This window comes from Mastigoproctus giganteus, chromosome 7, assembly GCF_048544385.1.
Source record: "Mastigoproctus giganteus isolate SK-2022 chromosome 7, ASM4854438v1, whole genome shotgun sequence".
Classification (NCBI taxonomy): Eukaryota; Metazoa; Arthropoda; class Arachnida; order Uropygi; family Thelyphonidae; genus Mastigoproctus; species Mastigoproctus giganteus.
In genome coordinates, this window is record NC_143581.1 from 108,796,961 (window position 1) to 108,821,710 (window position 24,750).

At 36.6% G+C, this 24,750-nt stretch overlaps 1 protein-coding gene across 3 annotated transcripts in view; it reads right to left on the minus strand.

Moving 5' to 3' along the window:
* LOC150083141 (glutamate receptor ionotropic, NMDA 2B-like) overlaps positions 1 to 24,750 on the minus strand; it is a 223,924-nt gene that overhangs the window by 43,471 nt on the left and 155,703 nt on the right. For 2 of the 3 annotated variants that reach the window (XM_090377834.1, XM_090377836.1), the window contains 5 exons: positions 18,708 to 18,855; positions 15,120 to 15,303; positions 10,374 to 10,499; positions 9,667 to 9,690; positions 4,406 to 4,626 (listed from right to left, as the gene is read on the minus strand). In XM_090377834.1, coding sequence (XP_090233960.1) covers positions 4,406 to 4,626; positions 9,667 to 9,690; positions 10,374 to 10,499; positions 15,120 to 15,303; positions 18,708 to 18,855 — 703 coding nt within the window. The remainder of the gene's footprint in view (positions 1 to 4,405; positions 4,627 to 9,666; positions 9,691 to 10,373; positions 10,500 to 15,119; positions 15,304 to 18,707; positions 18,856 to 24,750) is intronic. The other variant, XM_090377835.1, reaches the window with a different exon arrangement.

A 24,750-nucleotide genomic window follows, 5' to 3' on the forward strand; every position in this document is an offset into this window, starting at 1 on the left:
AGTTGTATTCTTTCTTTTCTTAAGATAATCAAATAGGAGGCGATCAAAAAAATGAATTCTTTTTCCCCATAGCAATAATTTTCTTATTCTTGTTTTCAGAACCATCTCTGTACCTCACAGGAACTCTTTTTGCTCTCTTTCTAACAGTTCTATCTCCCACATTCACTCTCAAGTAAAATTAACCATAACTTTACGTCACCTAAATCAATTAATCACTCCTTTATTCCTTACCTCTAATGGTACAGCCCTACTCTATGGATTTGTATGAATCATTAGGAATGGTAACTTAATTAACATCTCACTTAGACTTACCTTTGTCCAGTCAAAAGTATAGCTAATTCCACCGAAACCCTCTTTCTGTTCCTCTACTTCTTCTCACGGTCATTGCAGAGAATTTTCTTTCTTATTTCTTATCTGGAACTCTCCGAGAACGTACACAATTCCAAGGACAGTCTCTAGATCCTGGAGCGTATTGGATACGGCGTAATCGGCCTACGCATATAAGGCTGCCTCCATTTTTCTGGTCTGCTTGGCTTTTGCTGGTCTCATGACAGTTGCTCCGAAACGTCGTCACTCTGCAGAAGATTTCCCGGCACTTTTTTGCCCAAGCTGAGCTTCCATACCACTTGCACGTATCATACTCATGCTTGAAATATTCTTATTCTAATACATTCATCTCGTCCATCTTACAACAAGTTTTCGTGATGGACTTTACTTCTGCATACAGCGCGCACTCTCGGCTCATGCGAATTTTCAATTTTTCATTAAAGCTTTATTCTTTTTCTTCTCTCCATCACCCAATACTGCACTACTGCCTATCTTGAAACCACGGTTCTGACATCACTTCTTTCTTTTCTGTTTTTCTCTAGAAAATTTCTGTTCCTTTCCATAACTGCTCTCTCTCTGCAACAACTCGGCCGATAGAACATTCTTACAATTTATTTTTTTTCTTTCCTTTCATTTCCTGGCTCTATTTTCTCAATTCTCACATCTCTCTCTCTCTCTCTCTCTCTCTCTCTCTCTCTCTCTCTCTCTCTCTCTCTCTCTCTCTCTCTCTGGAACCCTTTTTCCATGGAAATACCTGCTGTTTTTTTATCTCTGCCACCTGCTGGGAGATCTCGTCAGCAGCACCTTTCATCTGCCATTTCAACGCGTCACCAGTCCTCCCACAACTCTAGAACAAAGGTGCCCCACTGAAGGTCTCTCTGCCACCAGATATCCACTCTCTCATAGTGAGTCCACTCTCTCATAGTAGGGTTTTCGCGTCTTTACGTTATGATCGGAATTGCGCAGTCTCTTTCATCTCGTTTTCTTTCACTATTTTTCCAATATGTTTCCTGTTTCCTTGCTTGAATGGTCTCACATGGTACCAATTGGCCCAATGGTTATAATTCTATGTTTACAGCGCGGTATCCTCTCAAAGCGCCTATTTTTCATTACCTAATCTCTACCACCCCTCAACAACCAGAAATAAACACATTTTGTTCAGTTTCTCGAAATAACAATGGCTCCACTGATTGATTCCCCTTAAACCAAACTTAATCTTTCTTCTAACACATCCTTCCTTGCCAAAACAATTAAAATATAAACGTAATATCAACTTTATGTAAGGTTTGAGAGCGCGCCTAAATTATTACGGAGCAGAAGGATTTCGAAAATTTTTAAAAATATTTAAAATTTAATTTAAAGATTTAAAATGTTAAAAGAAACAAATACTTTCCTTTTTTATCTTCAAGATAGCATAATTAATTGTAATGCATTTACAAATGATATCTATCGTTTAATATCTTCAAAAAGGAATGACCAGTTTTTTTTTTTTTGTTTTCTTTTTATTATGAACTACTGGTTTATACAGCGGATTCATATCTACTCTTGTGTCAGAATTCTGAGTGTTTATTATTTGTGAAATTTCAGCACGACCCCTTCACGAAGTTCTTTTCGTATCCTCACAGATTCAAAATCTTGACGCGTCTTTGTTGGATGATAATAGAAGTGGAGATATTCGTATTCCTTCGTGCAATCGATATTGACGTTCCTGGTAGCCGCTGACCTGCAGTATTGGTTTCACGCTGATAAGCTGAATACCTTTCCCGTCCGTTCAGAGATGAGCAGAAATGCATCTGTTAGTTTGGACACCATCTGCTTAGATGATTATTTTGTCACCTTATACGAGAGAAATAGTGTAGACAGCTTTCTTCAGCATCGCCTTCGCTGAAGTTGACTATAAAATGAAGAGGTTTTTCTTTTGTATCCTGTTGCAGTGTATTGGATACGATCAAGTTTAATATATTAATGAAAGAAGAGCAGATTCGTATAACAGTGCCTTCTCTAGAAAACAAAAGGCGATGCGTTGAACATTTTTATTGTCTTCTGATGTCTTCCTACGCTAACAAGCGAAGGAAGTAAGACTCCCCAACCGAAACACAATATCCTGACTCAAAAAGGAAACTGATATCCTCCAACAAAACTGAGACTGTTTCTTAAGTTCAAGATTTTTGTTTTTATATACAGGACTTTTAATTTCCACGGAGTGGGATCTGTATTAGCAATCAAAGTATGTCTTATCGAAAAGCGTTATTTTAATTGTAATCAACATGTGCGTTTTAAACAACACAGGTGAATTTTTTTTTACCAATTATTTCACCAATTTTTCACCTTTATTGATGATCAAATTTTCACGTGTCCCCAATTATTTTCTAATAAGAAATCAAGATGGGGCATGCTTTCTTCACAACTGCTGTCAGAAGTTCCGATGGAATGCCCACTACTTCTCAATGGATTGCGACCTTCAAATATGAAAGATAATTTGTTGTTCCACCTCATCAATTCTCTAAATCACTTCCTGTGATGCTGACGGATGTCCATTTCCAGGCTTAGGAGTTAGGTAGCTTTCTTCGAAGCGACTTGCATTATCTAATACTGTTCTTCTGGAACAAGGATACCTCAAGCTTATCAAAGGCACTTTACTGTCTTTGATGAGCTATGAGGACTGCAATAACAATGTCCTCATTTTTTAAATACATTTTAATTAAAAAGCGCTTTATCATTTCATGATAACCGGACAGCCAAACGGGGAAGATTTAAAGATTTAGAATGATTTAAAGATTTAGAATGATTTAATTTGGAAAAAAAGTCAACCGTATGTACAGATATTTTGAAAAGTCAACCGTATGTACAGATATTTGAGAAAGTGTATTTAAGAGTTAGTATTGTGTTTACACTTAGTATACTTATGCAAAAGCGTTTTACTTTACGGGGAGATATGTCGGGTTCTGTGAACAACTTGACTGTGATATTTGTGATCCAAGTGGATTGCAGGACGTCGCATTGGTTATAAAAGTAAAATAAGGATGCAGTTTAATGCTCAGTGATTAGTTTACTTAATCAATAAACTCCCTTTCCAGCGTGACATTTTTTAATTTAGATATCTCATTTATATCACTTTTTTCTGTCAAAAGAATTAAGGAATAGTTAGAAAACAAAATGCCCATTTATGGTTTTGATCACTTATATCCAAAGAAATAAAAACACGATCTTTTATTCATTACACCACTAATTCAGCTGTTTTCGTTATGTTCATAATATCCTGATTAACAATGTCAGTTAGTCATCTGTTCAGACGCATCAATAACTTGATTTTGTATTGAAAAATTAACTCGTTAAATTCTGATTAATATAATAAACCCAATTCCTGGTTTGAGACTGCAAAACTCGAGGCCAGTATCGCGAACAAACGTATTCAAGAACGGTTTTGATAATTCATAATCCACTCAAAAATTAATTCAATTTATATGGCATAGATTAATCTTGATCAGCGCTACGTTGAACAGTTTGTCACATATCGCCTGATGGGTTTTGGGTGCTATAGAAATTGGTATCTAACCACTTGTAAATGATCAAATATAATTTGGAAAGTCTAACCTTGTCTTATGCCCCAAAATTCCTTTATTGGAGTCAAAATTTGAATAAATATATATTAGTTTATACATAAAAATTATTCTTGTGATGTCGATTTCGATTATGGTTTCATTTAGCGATCACATCATCTTCGGTTGAAGCCTCAACCGCAAATGTGGATTCCACAATCGCTGCCTTGTCGAGGCATTTAATCCTCGCATTTGGGAAGGGCAAGCTTTATTATTCTAAATGCTTTCCCTTCTCTTCTTAGGGTATGTTATCCAAAATAAACTTAAGGAAAGAGACAACCGCCCATGCATAAAAACAATTATTCTACAAGCAATAAAATTTTGTAATTTTCTAATTATATTTACAAAAAATAGTAACTGGCAAAAAATTGTGGCCACCGATACAAGCATATCACATACACAGAAAACAGCAACATAAAACGACAACAAATATTGTATTTATAATAAAAACAACCATAAACGAAAAATAAAGAGCTTACTCGCTTATCTTCTATTCCGCTCAGATCATAAAATTCCTCCCTTGTAATCATGAAGGCAGCGAGGTTGGCAGTGTAGATAGCAAGAAACACTACAGTAAACATGGCCCACACGTTAGACATAAATCGGGCAGTATAACCTCGAGGGCAGTCCACATTCACAGCTGCGTTGAACAAGATTGCCCAAACAAGCCAGTAGGTTCGAAAGAGAGAAAACTTGTGGTCTGTTAAGAAGAGTATTTCACATTTAGTAGTTTTCCAATATTTCAAAAATTTCCTCACACACTTTAAACACACGGTAGCATGCTCGTACTACGTTATTATGGATCATAATTTTATTCAAATTTTAACTGGAAAATGTTCATAACCATTTTTTTTAAATTAATCATTCTCACTTAGTGATTTCTTAATTATTTCTCCAGAAATGTGTACGGAGTGGGTAGATAATATTTTTAACTCTAATAGGATTACTATTAAAATTATTTAGGATCATAATTATTAAAATCTCGGTCACTAATGGTCAATGGCTAAGCAGGGTCAATCGAAGAAAGATGGCAGAGATCGCACAGTTAAAGTCACTTGAGAAATTGCATAGATTATCATTAACGCAATTCTCGACACAATCAGCCAACCAGACTTCTTAATGATACATTAAACTCATCAGTTGTCACGAAGACTACAATCTCTGTGCTTCGCTGTGAGTTCCGCATTTTCGTTTATTTTTCTGAGCATAAGAGGTTTGTAAATACGTCCAGTGTGCATAAAGCTGGAGATTCATTTCACTGCTATTACACTCATAATTAATTTGGAATGGCAAATAAGATGACATTATGCAGCCGTAACTAATAACCCATTACGATTCTATGATGTAATTTGGTAAAATCCTTTCTCCGTAACTTGACGTGTGATGGACAAATGATGAAAGGTGTACTCTTATCTGCATCAAACTTCAGCTTGTTAGTGACGTGCAAACCCATTTCTCCGATAAACAAACTAATTCTCTTCGCTGTTCAGAAGGGTTATCAGCACGGCACAGTTATTTACAGCATATAGGATATAATGAAAAGCCAATAACTATGAAATCAGTATTTGGGCTTGTTTCAAAAGGTCAAATAGGCTTTATAAAATTCTAAAAAAATAATAATAAACCCATATACAGCACTAAAATATATATATTCGTATATCTGGCACTGAGTCGATTAAATTCAGGATCATTGGCTGATCCGATGATGTGTAATAATGACTTAGTGAAGGATTAAATCACATCAATCAAGATTAACTGGTAGAGCTGATTATATGCCACATGGTCCAGACAACGAAACAAGAAACAGCGTCATTGGACAGCTAGCAGCGCCTCCTTACTTTGCTTCTGTGTATTGTCTAAGGAAATTTCAACCTGTCCTCATATCTATCTACAAAGGTGGAAAAATTCCCTGAGTAGAAAAACTCACTGTACAGGCCAAAAACTGAAAATGTGTGGACTAAAGAGATTAAGCAATACTTTTGATCTCATTTTAACTATGCCAGACCGGATACTTGGACTCAAGTATCCGGTCCTTAATCCCAAGTAACGTATATTCTTGACAGATCACAAAACAATCGTGCTCATGGTTCCAATCCAATCACTCTATTTCCATGCCCTAAGAACTAACAACAAAACAACCATTTTACAAAGTTTCTATATGCTCAGAAACCTCTTTGTGGCGAAATTCATACCATGGAATGTTGTACATTTCGATATGATCTGTGGAAGATCATATCGAAATGTACGATTCATGATGTGTGGAAGACTCCCATTATCAAGTTGATTAGGAAACCAGACAAGCCCCCCTCAGAAACAAAAGTCTTATCTGCCTATTGCTTTATTGGCCAACCTTAGTAAGCTATTGGAACGTCTATTAAATAACTTGTCAATTATTCGACAAGTTATTTAATCTTAGGCGCAAATAATACCCGATTATTTGCGCCTAATAATACGGATTCACTCCTGGAAGGTCCTGCGAGGACGCCCTTGTTGACTTCATCTCTTCTGTTGAATACTCCAGTTTCAAGTATACTCTAGCTATCTTTATTGACTTCGAGGGTGCCTTTGATTCTCTTTGGTGGAAAAGTTCTCCCGAACGTCTACATCATGCCGAATGTTTCCAGCAACTTTTATCTTCTAAATAAGAGCTATTTTAATACAGATTTATCAGTGATAGCTCTAAGTACAGACAAATTTTGCATCAGGTTTTCGAGGGTGTCCCCAAGTCTCCATTTTGCGACCACTTTTCTGGAATTTTGTTTTGCAAGGTTGGATTACTCGAATCTTTGACAACGTGACAATCATCGCATATGCGGATGATTTGACGATCCTTGTTAGTGGCAATTCAAGATCTTCAATTGAATTATCTGCTGAGAAAGTTTTATCTGATCTCCAACAATGGACACTTCAAGACAAGTTAAAAACTAGTTCTACGAAGACAACCTTGACTCTAAATTGGACGTTCGTCTACCACTAAGAGTTAATATTAACAATAAAGAAATACCTGTAGTAACGGAAGTTAAACTTCTGGGAATAACTGTTGACAGGTTAAATTTCCCTCTCATTTAACTAATCTGCGCATTAAGATTAGAAATTTCACCGGCGCCCATGTCAGAATTTCTAGAATTGAGTGGGATCTTTCTAGAAGATCTTTAATAATTTACTATATATCTGTTTCTTCCTATGGTTGTCTATGCTGCGGGCGCTTCCATAGGGCGGGGGGGGGGGACAGTAAACTTTCAATCAAAATTTATGTCAATCCAACGTACTTTATTACATTGCATTTTGAAGGGCTTTCGAACGTTTCAACACTACTTTGCAGGTTTTAGCCGGGACGTTACCGCTAGATCTCTAAGCAATTTTTAGAATGTGACTGAAATGTCAGATTCCCACTCAGATCCTTGGAATTTCTATTAACACTCAAGTCGATATTAAAGCAAAACGACGAAGAATTTGGCAAGGATTGATCGATTTGTGGTAGAGTAGGTGGATACCACATCACTAGGTTGCGCAACACGTAAATTTTTTTCCGAAGTTGACACTCAAATGGATAAAAAAAAAAAAAAAAAAGAAAGCCACGGTCTTGTTTAGTCTTGACTTGTTTACCTCTTATTATTAGGATATGGATCATTAAATCAGAAACTATTTAAATTTCGCTTGTTTCCTACGGAACTGTATCATTGCGGCGGTGTGGAAGATTGGCAGCACGTTTTGTAGTCGTGCCCCTCATATAATGAATTTCGAGTAACTCTGCAGAATGCAATTCCCAACTTTTCATCAGGATTGCTACCTAATTTTGTATCAAATACCACCAGTTATCACGCCCTCAGGATTTTGCTAAGGCAGTCTTCACTAAAAGGCTTGCAATTCTTTCTGAAATTACTGCGTCTTCAAAATCAGCTCAAGACTCTTCACATTCAATCCAGTGACGTCCATTTTCCATAATTTGCTTATCTTCTAACTAATTGACCTCATTGTAGTTTTCATTGTCTTAAACAAGATCTTCGTCATCTTTCCCACTCTAGAATGTATTGGATTCTGCTCAAGATTTATCACCTTCTGTACCATGACGTCCTTTCTTCCAGACAACTTTTGATTAAATTAAATTTCAACATCAAAGATCTACAATTTTAGGACTTGTGCTGTTTTCCCAATTCTACAAGTGTTCGACCTATAACTCAATTTTACTATGAAAATTCCTGTGTGCTCCTCAAATTTCTCGGCTGGCTGTTAACTGACTGTGACTGTTATTGGTGATTGACTGATTGTAATTTTGTTACTGATGATTGCTGAACTTTCTGGGTGTTGCATTTAATCTAATTTGTTTAAGGTTTGTACCTACTTCTGAGCTAAAATTCATTTGTAAAGTTATGTATGTCGGCTTTTTTTTTTTTAGGCTGAGGATTGTTATTCTTGATTTATTTTCTTTGACTTTGTATATAACCTTCGATATGTATGTTAAATTTTTCTTTTAAATTTAATGAGATTACTTGTTTTGTTTACCTTAAATCTCAAAGTATTGTTTGATTATCTCAAGGTTTTGAGGTTAATCTTATGTACAATGTTTAATTTTTGTATAGTGTTAAGATACTCTATTTTTTTTTTTTTTTTTTTTTTTTTTCCCTAGCAATGTTTGGCTTGAACTTTGTCCGGCTCTTGGTTTTCCCCCTCTTCTGCTGCTGCTGGTTGGTAGCCCCTGGTCTACCTTCCCGTGGTGGTGGACGTGTTTCCGACTTATTGATTTGGGATTACCAAACGGCCAGTTCAACATAACAAATACATGATCACACAAACAGCATACCACACATATCTAGCCATTTCTACAGAGTCCAGTTCTGTATCTTTACAGTGAAACGCAGCAGATATGAACTGACATTCCAGGTATCGCTCTACATAAGTACATACACACAACTACCTTTTGAGATTAATCTTCTACTTTTGGTCAGGACTGCACGCTTCAGGTAGCTCTTAGGTCAACAGTACGAAACACTGTTGACAGTTGTCACCGTCGTCATGAAACTCCAGAATGATGGCCAAATTTTGGGGAATAAATGTCCAAAATATGGTTCTCGCCCTTTTTCGTGCAGATGGCATGGCTCGGAATTTCTTCAAGAAGAATTTATTTCGAGAAAAACTTCTAAGAAATGAATTTCTTTGGTTGGAATTTCATTCCGCAAAGGACAACTGAAATAATATCACTCTATGGTTCCCTTACTTTCATACTGACTGAAGATTCATTCATGGTCACTGTACGGCCTAGGAAATCATTACCTCTATCTTCATACCGAACCAGCAATACAAAACATACATTAAATAGTTATTGTTTCATAAGTGTCTTAGCAAGTAACGAAAGAAATTCTGATGGTTTCGAGCCCTTTTCCGATAGAAGATGTCTATTGCGAGAGGAGGCTATTATGTAGAAATAACACGAGTTCCTTACCCCAGGCTTGAATAAAGGACTTATTTTTGACTTTTTCCTTTTCTGCTGTTTCCTTTAAATCATCTTTGTGTAAGCGGGCATATTGCTTCAAAGGAATGTGCAGCAGAATTAAATTCTAATTTGGGTAAATATCAACTATTCCTTTAAATAAGCAACATATACATTACTTTTATGAATTACTTAAGAGAAGTCAAAGTAAACTTTTAGACCAAAAATCGATAAGCAAATGGAAAAGAGAATATTGTAATCCTAAAAAAACCCATCAAAATTACAAATAAATATGCAAGAAACAGATCTTACCTCTTGGCCTACCGTATTCCAAATCTTCATGTCCAGTGCAAGAGAAAGGAGAAATTAAGGACGTATTGAATAATGTTTACAGATTTTTTTCAATAATTATTTTATTTTTTTCAAGAGAGATATTTTAAGTTTAATGTGCCTATAAATTTACTTTTTGCAATTAAATCAATTTTTTTATGTAGAAAAACTTTGATTACCAAGATAATTTTATGTTCAAAATATTTATATCGTTTTTATAATTTATCGGTAAATATAGTAGTATACATAAACGTCGATTAAAACAAGAAACCCACCTCAGGTGGATAGCTGAAAAATAAGGGAAATGAATTGGCTACGTTAAAATAAATTAAAACCCCAAGTATGCACGTACTGGTTAGGTTTGTCAATAATATTGAAAATGCATGGATAAGCAGGCACAAAAATTATCGTTTCTTTCAGTAAAACGTTAATCATTGTTTACTTTGTTCTCTGAATTTTAATTTATTTTAATGTAGCCCATTCTTTCATTTCATTTCGCCCATTTTTCCATTTTAACACAATTTTAAACCACAGGTATCAACAGCTCAGGTGCCTATTTTTTTGTATTTTTTTGTTCTTTAAGGTTTATTTATACTATATTTATTAAATAAACTATTTAGAAACTTAAGATAAAATTCGAAAAGTAAATTTCAAAAATCTTCAAGAAATCAAAATTATTCATTGCCTACCTCTTGGTGGTGATATCTTCATATCGTATCCGGAAGGACTGAGCCATTCAAAGAGAAAAATTGCCAATGCAGCCAACTGAATACTTATGAGAAGTATCATTAACCAAGATACTGTATCGAATGGCTCTGAATTGTATAAATAAATAATACTCTGTTAGACAGCATCTGTATTAATTACCGTTCAAGATATTAAACTTGAATTTGTTTGGTAATGTACACTGATTGGACAGAAATCATGGGATACCTACCTAGTAACCGGTAGGCCCACCTTTCTCCCGGATAAGGGAGAAAGGTGGGCCTTCCACAGGTATTTTCATCCATGCTTGCTGCACCGGTGGCTATAATTCCGTCGCATTCCTGGGTGGAGAATCCAAAGCTCGAACGGACTTTTCCACAGCATCCCAAAGATGCTCCACAGGGTTCACGTCCGGTGAACGGGGAGCCCACTTCATGGTGTTAAATCTGCGGAATGCTCTTCGAACCATGTTCTAGTCAACACGTCTTTGTGAGGCGGCGTATTGTCCTGCTGGAAGAATCCATGGCCCTCTATGCTCAAGATGACCATGAAGGGATGCAGATGGTCTGGAAGGATGGACACGTAACCTGGACCGTTCAGTGATGCGTCCAGACGTACCAGAGGTCCCAACGTGTGCCAGTTGAACATGCCCCAGACCATTACCGACCGTCCCCCTGCCTGAACAGTTCCTTGTTGACATGACGGTGCATAGCTTCATGCGGTTTCCGCCAGATACTGGAAATAACTGGAAACAGGACTCATCGGAACAGAAGACCAGTCTCCAATCATCCAAGGTCCAGTGCTGATGTTCCTTCACCCACTCGAGAAGTAGTCCTGTGTCGTGGTGTCAGCCATGGGGCTCTGGTGGGTAGGCGGCTCCCATAACCCATTGTGGCTAATGATCGCTTGATGGTCTTAGTGGAGATGTTTCTGGCTTCTCCCTCGTTGAAGTCGGCGGTGATTTGTGCCACTGTCGCTCTCCGGTTGGCTAAAACAATGCGAGACACATGTCGACGGCAAAGTTCATTCACCACCCTTCTCCGCCCACAGCGCTGTCCACGATGAGATTTTATTCCGGAAATGACGTATTCCCGATACTCTTGATACTGTTTCAATTTCAATAGTTCAATTTCTGTACCACCTCCGCGATAGTGACCGATGCGTCTGGCACCTATTATCATTCCTCTTTCAAAGCCGGTTAACTCACGACGTTTATCCATACTGACATGAAATCACCGTCTAACGTGAATGCAGTGTACCTATATACCTTCCAAGCGGTGGCTTCGTCCTCTAGTGAGAGAGGTAACAGCGTCGTGTTGCCCAGGAACAGGAACCAGGTATCCCATGAATTCTGTCCTTTCAGTGTAATTAACATAACACATTATTATTAGGACAGAATCCCATGAATTCTGTCCTAATAAAATGACTCTAGTTCTTGATGTATCGAAATCAATTTAGATACATCAAGAACTAGAGTTCTTGATGTATCTAAATTGATTTCACACTCTTATATCTGTTGAAAGTTTGGTAATACAGAAAAGGATAATCTGAATTTTGAAAGTCCTTGGAGAAACACAGGAGTAAAAAAAAAAATATTTTACTCTGTACGTCATACAGTATATTTATTCTCCAACATCTCAGTTCCATCTTCGACGGAATTCTGACCACAAGAATCTTTCCTAAAGCCTGGAACAGCTAATTTGTTAGCCCACATACAAAAGTTCGAAACCCCATTCTACTCACTCACTTTCGGCCGGTATCTAGCCCCTCAACCCTCATAAAAATCCTGGAAAAAATTATACTGCCCATCCTAATGAATCACTTCCTTCGAAATAAGCCATGACAGACCCACTACACCATTCGAAACCAGTCCACAGTGACGAACCTCCTTGAAAACCGCACGTAGTATATTGTCTGCTTTTGAACGGCACGAGGAATTCTTTATCATATACCTAGATACTGAAGCTGCGTTTTAACGTGTCGGTACTTCTCTGCTTACTTGAAGCCCACGTCAAATACAGGGTAATATCCTCTGTTTCATAGCATTACTTCTCCATGACAGCGTTCTACAGAACGATGCCCATGGACAATCGCACGTGAATGCGAACTCTGCTGGTGTTCCACAATGAGCAGTCCTATCTGGCTTGTTATTTACAGCCGTCATTGCACATCTTGTCCGTAACAACGAGAAAATCATAACGTATGCAGACGATATAAAAATTCTAACGCCGATTGCTCCCAACGGCTTGAGGAACTCTCTTGAGGCTATATGTAATAACCTTGAGGCTACAGCATGCATCAATAATAGTCTTATCAACATTGCCTCTTACCTCAAACAGTATGGGTTCACAATCAATCCACAAAAAACAAAACTGATGGTTTTCCCCTGAAACCAATCCCTATAGTAATGGCAGCAACACTCGAACTGTAAAATAAGGTACCCACGCAGATTTGGGAATAGTATTCGACCCAAAACTTCTGTTTTATGCTCACATAGACAAGTTTACGTCCAGAGCAGCCGCTCTTGGAGGACAGTAAACAATTCCTAATCTATGTCAAGGATCCTTAAATAATTAGGAACTCCATTATAACTGTAATTTACACTCCACTCCTTTATGCCGCTGCAGTGTGCTATCAGCAGCTACTACAACAAAGAAGCCAATCCTTGCTAGTAAGTCTGGCTCCTGAAAATGGCCTAACCGGAAAGCTTGTTTTTCTCACCAAACAACTACTTTGGGGGATATTTGGATTCGCGTTACCGTCCGTTTGGGATTCGTGTTTCTGGCAAATACCCAAACCAGAACGTTGATCAACCGAGATGTTCTGCACAAAGCGTCGGAGACGTCATATCTCTGATCGCTTCCTCCCAAATCAAATGCTAACAGCACTTATGTCGAATTGAATAAGTTTTGCACCAATAAAACCGATAGAAGCTCGTTTAAATCCCAGAAGCCAATAAGAGCAAGCTCGTGCTCTTCTCTACACCACCTGCCATGCTCTCCTGTGCTATGACAAAATTCGTTTTCTCTGTTGTGGAAGCTAAGTCTCACCGTACTCGTGCGTCTATAAACAACAGCGAATCGATGCGTATCCACATAGAAGGTATGAATGCTATTCACGTATATTGCAAATATACGTAATCGTGATAGCATATTACATTTTGTTTTATTTTTATATGTTGTGTGTACATAATAAATTATTTAATTCTGATGTGAGCTTCTGGCCTTTGGCTGCAACGAGTCAGTTTCAACTTTACTTGCATTTATCTACATTATCTTCATCTAGTTGCAAAGTCTCTCTCTATTTTGTAGATTTATCTTCTAAGTGGCTAGTAAAACAGAAGTTGTATATTATCGGTTATTTTTAGTAGTCGTGTACAGACGGGGACGTCCGTCCCAAGACGTAAAAGATATGGGCAAATGCCATAGGAGGTTAGGGAAAGAACTCTGGCCAAATCAGCAGCTGGGTGATGGAGGTGAAGTTCTACCAAAAGAAAAGTAACAATATCAGGTTTTGCCTACACAGTAGAAATTCTACGGAAATATTATAGAAAAAGTAATTCTTTAAATGTACACTTGTAATTAAGTTATTAAAAAAAAAAAACGAATGTACAAGTTACTGCAATTGCATTATTCCTGTACGTAGCCAACTACTTAAGTAATTATACATTGGCATCATTAAGTATATCTCATTGTGAATACCTTCACAACGAGTTGCCATGATATTGCATTGAAATTGATATTGCATTGAACATGATATTGCCAATAAGCTCCGGTTCGGAGCTTATTGGCTCCTCATCAATGGGTGGGCAGGTACCCTGGCGTTGCAATGGTGACAATAAGTTGCGAAGTATAAATCCCGAAACTAATATCTGAGGCTATTAAATATTTGACGAATTCTGTCAACCAGATGTTTTTCAAAAACTGGACGTTTGAAACTACCAAAATTTACTACAGAGTGTGAATTGTTATTAATAACTACTTTAACCTTTTTACCAGCAAATTTTCATACTCTGATATCTCAAGAAGCACTTAAGATACTCGGGAATCTTAAGTACTTCTTGAACTGAAAAAGATGTATCGAAATCCTGTTCGATCACAACCACTCTCAGAAGTGAGTTGACTCAGGACTTTTTTTTTTTTTTTTGCTTGAAAATTTGTTGAGTTTTACTGTCATGTTATCCAAATTTTCTTCAAAACCTATAAGATGATATTGTCTAAAAGATTCAGTAAAGCAAAGCTTATGTATCATTCGTGAAAAAAAAAACGAAATAAGTATACCCATGTAACCTTAATTTTTTTTTATTTAATAAGCTTCTCACTTCCACCAGTGTAGATGGAAACTTATTCCAATAATATATTCCTTGATTAAACACAAATTTTCTCATATTGGCTACAATTAGACTTTCAGGTTTATTTTGTTATAAAATAAATTCTACACGGGAGGATGGAGGACCAATAATGCTTATTGATGTGAACGGTTAATCAAGAACAACTTCAGTGGCTAACCAAATACAGATATAAATCAAACTGAAAACAAATAATCAGCAATTATCAATAACTGAGTAGCTTTCTTGAGATCAATATTTAACAAATTCAGATTTGATTCAGGTGAAAATGAATAAACATACAAAACTACCAGTTATATTTCAGAAATAAAAGTCTTTTTGTATTTTCGTATATCATAAACAGAATACATTTAAATTTAGACCTATGAAAAATGCTTCTTACCAAGGAATGCCTTGGGAGAAATTATTCCTGTTCTCTTAGCTACAACGATTGCAATTCCTGTCTCAAGGAATGGGATGGTAAAATCCACAGCAGTCTGTCTCTCCTGGTTGATTTTGATCGAAGTGACAACGATATCTGCCTTATAATTGAGTAACTCGGCTATGAGACCGTTCCAAGTGCCATTCTGTTAAGAGAAACACTTGATGAAATCAGTCGATTAAGTTTTCACAGCAGATATCATTTTTATGATTATAATCGTTTCACTTAATAATCTGGGCTATAATAGGAGATCAGTGTTTGTAAAACCCGGAACTGCTGCGATCACTCAATAACAAATAATTATTTCGTAAATGCTCACTCATAATTATACACAATGTTTTGCACAGAATATTCAGATTTCTTTATGATCAGTGCTTTTAATTTTGAGAATGAATTTAAAATTATTATTTATCGAAATATTACCTCTTATTTAGATTTCTTATTTCTGTCCGTATTATCTAATTTCTTTGCAGTGGATTAACATTAATAAAACAAAGAATAATTAAAAGTTAAACAAATCCATTTATCAGCTAGTTCATCCATTTATCAGCTAGTTCAAAACTACATAAAATGGCCGTTGTTTTCAACAAGTTCGTGTGTCCCGTGAACAATCAGAATATTTTCATTGCAGGCCCAGTTTAGTATAATACAGACACGCTAATCCAGCATTGCATATCATAAATTATATCAACCAGTTATCACTGGTACTCTGATTTAAGTTATGTTTCTGTTTATATGAATAGTTACTTCATGGATTTGTTTCAGCTAAGTGTGAGTTAGTTATCAGATGCAGTTCACTTGCTGAAACATTCATGGGCCCCCGTATCCAGATGTGACATAAGAACACCACGTTGCCCTCTTTAACAAAATGATGTTACCATATATTGAGTAAGAGAAACCACACACTGAACAGCAAAAACAACAAAAAAAGAAAAAAAAAACCTCGGTTCTCAATGTAGACTGCGCCTTTATACATTGAGTAATCACTGAATTATGACCACCCCTATGAAAACTGAATGCGCCCGTTGACCACGTGAGGTACGAGAGTGAGCAGTTAGTCGACCTACATAGCATAGATAAGGTGTCAGTGGTTCAGTAGGTAGTAAAATCCCGAACATGATGGGCAAAATGAAGGATTTATCGGACTTTGATAAAGGACAGATTGTGGGTGATCGATGAGTAGGTGCCTCGATTTCCAAAACGGCTGAACTGGTGGGGGTGTTCGAGAGCCGCTGTAATAAAAGTGTACCAGGACTGGCGTCAAAATGGTCAAACAACGACCCGACGGCAAAACTGCAAAGGTCAGCGAAAGGTTGATGTTAGAGGTGAGCGCCGGGTCCTACAACTCGTACAGGCGAACAGACGCAGCACTATTGAAGAGTTGACTACCCAATACAACACGGGCCAACCCCGAACAATATCTGACATGACTATGTGTCGTACGCTCGCACGTATTGGCTATACTAGCAGACGACTCCTACGGCATCCTCTTCTAACCAAGGTTCATCGGCGTTTAAATGAACGGACATCATAAATTTGTTTTCCTTTAAATAATTCACTTAGTAAACATTTAAGCTAATATTACAAAACAAAAAATGAACGTTAAAATGAACGTACAGATTTTTAAAAATATATCTAAAAACTGGCTTAGAAGAATTGCTTTTATGGTGATGCCAATTATAATTAACCACTTGTTCAAAGATTGTTACAAATTAAAATTAAGTTATTCTACTTGAAACAAAATCCAAGGCCATCTAGGGAAAATTCCTTGACGAACGTATATTGTGGGGGATAATATAAGCAAAAAAATAATTTATGCCACATTTAATGAACTCGGATCCATTATGATCTAGACTGTAGTTAATATTACTTTAAGCAAACACCAGGGGTAGATATTTTTCTCTGAAATTATAGCTGTGATATGCAAAGCGAGGATTTATTTCACTTAAGTACGTACCTTAACTATATATCATCTGGCCAAAGACGAAAAGGATGGAAATTAAATTTGATGTGCGACTGAGTGCCAGGCAGCTGCCGACTTTAATGCAGCTAATCGAAATCGCGAACCCCATTATTTACGACTGCAGCGAGACGTTATTGTCCAATATTAAAAGACTGGATCTGTGTTGGATTAAAAGCGCATAGAAAAGAAAAATGTGGCCAACGTTTATTGATTACTCCCTGTAGTTCTGTTTCAATGGCCTAATCTGTATCGTGCATTTAGCCAAGAATGTCCATTTCCTGATGTAAATGAAAACAATGGACCTTGAACTACTCAAAACTCACGGCTGTAATTATACAATAGGTTTAACTTATGCATGATGAAATTTCATTCTTTTTATTGAGCGACGATAAAGAACGGCGATTTTAAACTATTTTTTACCACTTTCAAAATTGTTGTTTCGTATCTCAGTGCTTGCTTGTTTTTATAGCAAATATTCCAATAATTTCAAAACGACTCAAATGATAGAAATACAAATAATGATATAGAGTCTGTGCCACGAACTACTTTAATTTTAAAAAGATTACGTGCAAAAATGACAATGCGTTTTAACTATAAACTCACGCCTTCCGTCTTCAAAGTAGATGATTTTAATATAAAAGGGAGCCAATGCCCAAGTAAACTTGGATTGTATTTCGACATAATTTCTGGATATGTTTTCAGCAAATGTTTCTGAATATGTACGATCACACAAGACTATATATTTTGATGTAATCCAAAATTTGCCAGTCTCTAATAAATAATACGAGACATTATTAATCATGTTAAAATTTTTCTTCAAAGTCTCTGACAGCGGGATTTCAATAACTCCCGAACATGATAGGTATTGAAACCTTGTATATGTTGAAGGCTCAGAAAACAGAAGGGACTTGTTGATATTAACTGAATTTTGTGTAGGTTAAGTTTTGAAGAAATACATGGGAAGCTTGTTCCAGAAAGCAAAATTAGAACAGATAAATGAGGAGGAGAAAAGTTAGTTCTGTGGGTTTGATGTTGGACAGTGAATGGATACTGACTATTACAGCCCGTTCGAACGGGTATGTAAGAGAGCGAGGAAATTAATCTGATCCATGGAATAGGGCAATCTGATTAATTAGTCCATTAATCTGATTGCCCTATTCCATGGTAGGATTTAAGATTTGAATGGACTAAGAGGCTATGCAATTTTCAAAGAAAAGTAACATCGAGAGCGAAAAAAAAACCACAGTTTTTTGGATTACAGAGGAAGAAATGCTTTCTGAAACTTCAAGTATTTCAAAGCAAAGTATGAAAAGCAACCGTATCTTAAAAGTTGTTCCACCTCGATCACACTGCTTTACACCACAGTAAAAGAGTCTAGAAGAACCTGTATTTAATAATAATTTCGAACGTAACCTAGTGACCCGCATCAGAATTTATTGATTCCTTTTCATAGTGTTACATGATGAAAAATATCTGAGATTTACTTAAAAATAATTTCTCAATAATTGTCCTTTACTCTGATTAGTTTGCAGTAAGCCGCCCTTTTACTATATTTAGAAAGATGAAGAGTACGTATATTTACTTACATTCAGAACTCCCCACGCCTCGTCTTCTACACGATGCAATTCGTAAGTAAATTTCAGGTCGTTGGCAAATTTTTGAAGAAGGTCGATGCAGAAGCCTGAACAACATTTGTAATACTTGGGATTTTTCATGGCCAAGGAAATGTTGATACTGCAATTATATCAAAATTATTTGCACATTAGAGGTAGTTTTAAACAACTGAAACAGAAGTTCGTTTAAGTTTAGTTATCCACATCTGATTACAGAACAAAATTTTGATATTTTAGTTCAGCAAAAATACTTAGTGACAATATTGAGAGAGAGAGAGAGCGAGAGAGTTTGTTAATCATGCAAGTTCCAGATTTTGTTTGAATACTGTGAGTATTTATTATAAAATGTACAGTAATTTCACTACTAAAATTGCTAGTGTTGGTGACTTTATAGCCACACTACTTGTATTTCATTTCAGTGAGAAAAAGACCTCTGAAATTTCATAAACTTTAATTCTCTGCATGAGTCTGAGTCTCTGTTGAGCCTTAACACTGTGTGTAACAGAATACTGTGCGCACAGTGCCTGCTAGGTATTAAATCTAACACACATTAAATCACACATGAACTGAAGGGAGGGAAAAAAAAGACTGAACTCAAAGTACCTAACCTTATTTAGACCTGTCTTCCTGAACCAAATCGAGCCGAAACATAATACCAGCCAACTGTAATCCAACGATTCATGTAAATAAATTCATAACTATTTACTTTTGCACTAAAAAAAGCAGCAAAGTAGACAAATCCCCCCCCCAGCATTAATATCTTAGCGAAAATAACTTAACTGGGTTATTGAATTTAAATTGTATATAGGATTTATCTATTTATATCTATTATTATATACAGAATATATCTATATACACTACCTGACCATTTTATTAGGTACATTTATCTGAAAGCACTAAAAATCCAGTTTGTGCACTTAGACCAGTCTGGATTTGTCGTGGCGTGGATTCAGCGAAATGTCGAAGGTTTGCCACAAGGATGTCGGCCCATATTGTAGTTGTTGTTCTTCAGGTGCATCAGCGACCACATTTTGCCATTGCATACATTTTTTTTTTGAAAAAAAGTGTACGTTAATGAGCCAATTTTCATGTTGCCATCTATAAAACCTGAAATAACTCATTCGAGAAACCCTATTCGCTTAGCCTGACACCAGCTAAAAACAGTTTCTACTGAAGAGGTCATCAGAAATTCTTTCAGTCTGTGAAACTCGAACCAAGATCTCCATTTTAATTTTCTGCCCAAAGCTCTCAACAATTGTAAAGCAGGTATCAATCAGTCTAAACTAGATTTTGAACAGACTAAGAGGGGAAAACTTGCTTCGTGTCCAAATGGTAGTCAAACATTCTTGTCTCTTGCCAAAGCTACTGAGATCAACTTTGCTCATCTCTGTTCCCCCTTCTGTCGAAACTGGATGGTGTTGGTTCTTTTGCCACCTCAGCTGAAGATAAAGCCGACCTCTTGAAATCCTACTTTTCTTCTAACTCGTCAGTTGATGATTTCGGTAAATCATCTCCTACCATTACAGTGCGCTCTATTCAGTGCCTCCTGTGGTCTTCCATCAAAAGGATTTCAGAAGAATTTTGAACAGTCTTGTTGCCAAGAAAGTGCCAGGTCCTGATGGTATTTCGCTATTTCTCAAAACCTGTCTGCTCTGAGCTTACTCATATTCTGTGTTGCCTTTTTACGCTTTCTTATTCCACCTGTTCTATCTTGAAATTTGTTCATATTCAGCCAGTTCCCAAAATGAGTAACAAAATCCTCCCATCCAGTTATCGTTTCATTGCACTTACTTCTACTCTTTATAAAGTAGTGCAGAAATCTATTAACCGATAATTTCTGAATTATCTAGAAACTTTACATCATCTCAAAAGTATGGATTACGTCAGTGTCGAACCACTGGCGATATGCTGGCTTATGTTACCCATCTATGGACAAATTCAATGGAAAAGTTTGAAACTCAACCAGTTGTCCTTGACATTTCAAAGGCTTTTGATCATTTTTGGCATAAAGACCTAAATAAGCTTCCACCTTATGGTTTGCCAACTGATTTTTGTAATTGGGTATCTAATTTTCTCTCTGACCACTCACTGCGGGTGATGGTAGGTGGCTCTCAGTTTTCGAACTTCTCCACTAATGCTGGTGCTCTCCAAGTTTCAGTTCTTTCTTCTGTTGTATATTATTGACCCTCTTCCGTTGACTGGAAAACCTATCCATAGTTTTGCTGAGGACAGCACATTGCATTCCACCTTCCAGTTTTAAAAATCTTGCACTGCTGAAAGAGCTTAACTTCTCAAATATCTACTACCAATTCCTTAAATGCTCACCTCCAGTGGGACAAAGATAACAAAGTAGATTTTAATCCTTCTAAAACTCAGTCGTGTCTTATATCTCGAAAAAAGGATTCTTCTGCTCCTTTTGTCTAGAAATCTGAGATGATCATATATCTTTATTACCGATTAACTTGTCTCCTATTATCTCTCTTGGCATAACACCAGCACAAATATTTCTTCCTCTGCATCAAAAATCTGGTTTTTCTCTTTCGCTCTCGGCTTTACTTATTCCCAACAGCTGCTCACTCTGTACAAATCGCAAGTCCACGTTACTACGGGATATTGTTTCCACATCCGGGGCAGTACTCCCAAAGCCTCTGACTAACTGGTCTCTTTTTAATGTAATGTAGAAGCCTAAGAAGGCTTCTAGGTTATATTCAAAAGAGAGCAGTTAGGTTAATTAATGACCCATCTCTAATAAAATCTCTCCACTTTCTGACTCAAAGATGTTGTTTCCACTGCACGACTTTTCTATATATATTTCTATGCACACTATTTTTTTTTTAATTGGCTTCTATAATTCCGCTCTCTCTCTCTCTCTCTCTCTCTCTCTCTCTCTCTCTCTCTCTCTCTCTCTCTCTCTCTCTCTCTCTGCCAAACCAGTCCGAATACCTACCGCAACCAGTCAGCATCCTTTTACTGTCATTCAACTTGAAATTCACAGGTCAACTTTTCTTCTTCCTCATTTATTCCTTCAACTTCCATTTTCTGAACCAACCTTCCTTCTTACATATTTACTGAAAATTACAATCTACAGAAATTCAAGTAGCTTTTTTTATCTTTTCAACCTATGAGCGATATTAATTATTATATGTTCTTGTACCTCTCGTGCTTGGGGTTTTCATAAAAAAAATAAAAAAAAAATACCTATCCCTACTCGTCACTCTGACTATCGTACCACGTTCAAAGTAATTTAAAGTTTGTCTTACTCATTCGTACACGCGCGTACACAGCATCCCCTGTTATGAAATAAGCGCTCCACAGATATGTGTCAACTAGCAATAAATCTCTCTCTCTCTCTCAGATAGCCTTAATTGAATAAGAAGGTAACTCTACATCGAACACTTGAATTAAGACTATCGAAAAAAAAAGTGTTCTTGTTAAAAATCTCACTTTTTGTTGCATGTTTCAATTCCGATAAATGCGAAAGTTTTAAACACATTCCTTTATGAATTCACACAGCGAAGTGTCTTAGGAATTTAAATAGTTACCTCGCGAAGATCATTTAATATCAAGATTACGACCACTGAGATCGCTATATTTTTCACGAGAGGACAGGTCACTTTGACGGAATTATGACCACCTTCTAGATAAAATTTTAATTTCATAGGATGTGGCATTATGATTAGCTGATGGGAATGTTGTCTCTTTAATGATTTTTTTTAATTGATTGCAATAAATCGTATAGAGTAATCTAAAAATTCAAACTCATCATGGAAAATTATTTTATACTCGTTTTGTATTATATACGAAAGCCTTAAAGAACGGGAAGTGAGAAAATTAAACCCGAAATTTCCCTCTCGGATATCGTTGTTCTGGTTACAATCATTTCCACGCTGTGTGAAAAGACCTGATTTTGAACCGAGGTGATGAATTCCTTTGTCTTGAGGAGGAATTTTTATGCCCTTTTTTTAAACATTGTGGTCGAAATTAAAAAAAAAAAAGAATAAAAGTTTCCGAAAACGAGTAATTACAAAAGTAGAAGAATGTTGTGAACAGCATAAGTACAGTTATGATAAATGAAGCTAGTCAATAAACGAATGGACTGCTTTATAAATAACAAGTCAGGTAATGGAGTGCATTACTTTACAGAGGAATTAATTATAACTAATAATAATAAAGGGCGATTCTGAATTAGGTCCGATTGGAAGAATTATAACTCTAAATTTAACAAAGGTACATACATAATTCAAAGCATATCTTAGTTTAAAAGCTCTACGCTATCGAGTTCTGGCTGCTGTGGCGGGTCCCCAATAAACTGCACATCTCTCCCCAACAGAGAACAACCCAGATGGCGCATTCTTTCAGAATTAAGGGATTGCCAGCTCTGCTCGCGGAACGCCGTCTACCTTCACGATAAAGGTATTTTCCGGAACGACCGACACCTCAAACATCTGGAAACTGTGCTCATGGAGAAGACCAATCTCAGAGCGGTACCATCATTATCGGTCGGTTTTAACAGGAACCTGTTGGTTCTGCTGACCGACAGGTTCCTCCCAGCTCAAATGTTATCAGCTCTTCAGGCCTTAACTCTGACTACAAAGTTTCTCTCGGGCAAAAAATATAGGAGAAGTTTCAGGACATCCTTACTTTTACCAAACATAATCTTCGGTGGCAGTTCCTGCGAGATACTATCATTTCTACTACCGGAAAGAGTTTTCATTTTGATTGTTATTATTTCTATTGGTGTGCGTGCTTGCATATGAATCCATAACAATTTTGAAATAAACATCTGCTAATAACCTTGCTGTGTGCATTAACCTGTCAGGTTCTCTATTTTGCTTTTTGAAGCCTCTGGCCTAGCTGGCCGTGAAGGGTATATTTTTGGTGTTTATATTATCTCTGCAATAAAGAAAATTTATTTATTTTTTACAATTTATAAATTCTATGGCTACTACGAGTAATGCGATAGATGTTCCATCTCTGTCGTAGCTCATTTCACTCACACACGAGTGAACATGCTGGGATCCACATCACCAACAGCTGTAACCAATTCTGGCTCTGAGTTCCTCTACGGTGGTGGATACAGGTTATAGATACACTTTATCATTGATGTACTCTATAGAAAGAAATCCGGTTGGATTAAGTCTGGAGATCTTGGGGCCATATCGTACCTGCACCACCGATCCAAGCGTTGGGGAACATGTGAGGGTTTTCCTCAACATGCAAATGTTGAGGAAATCACTCACCTCTATATGATAATCGGATGGCTCCCATCTTGTGGGAGGATGAGACTTCTTCCATACGAGGTTGTTTTCATATTCTTGTAGAAAACATACCGCTATACAGTGGTCGTAGAATTCATAAAACCACAAGACACTCGCTCACAGCCAGTGAAATTCGCCATTTTTACTTTTCAGGGACATTCGCGCCATCGGCAGGAAGTGCCGAAAAAGGAAACAGTCAATGTGACTATTTCATTTCACGGCACTTCTCATGCTTCAACGAATATAATACGGCTTGTTTCGTAACCACATATTGTTCTTGTCGTTGGTGTGTATACATATATATATTTAATTTTTTTTTGTAAATCTGAATCTAATTTAGAATCGCCCTGTTTATAAAATTAATTGTTTTCACTTCGCTGCACATATCCCCAACCTAATTTACATTAAATGCGTATTTCAAGCTCTATGATGTGATAAATTAAACAAATATCAATTGGACATAGTATGCTGAAACGACGAGTTCATAATTTTCTTATTTCTTCCTGGATCTTAATAGTAGCAAATAACACACATTTCACGTTTCTACTGTTGTGGAAGGACGTTACGTTATATATTAATCATTCTTAACGTTTCTACTGTGATTAATATAATAAGTAAATGAATAAATAAGTAACAATTTATTATGACGTATATATTTAATAAACTGATAATAAAGTAACCAGCTGTTTCAAAGAAAAAGCTGCTCAAAGAGCAATTGTTTTGCAAACCGAGAATATTTTGTTTCTGCGCATTCTTCA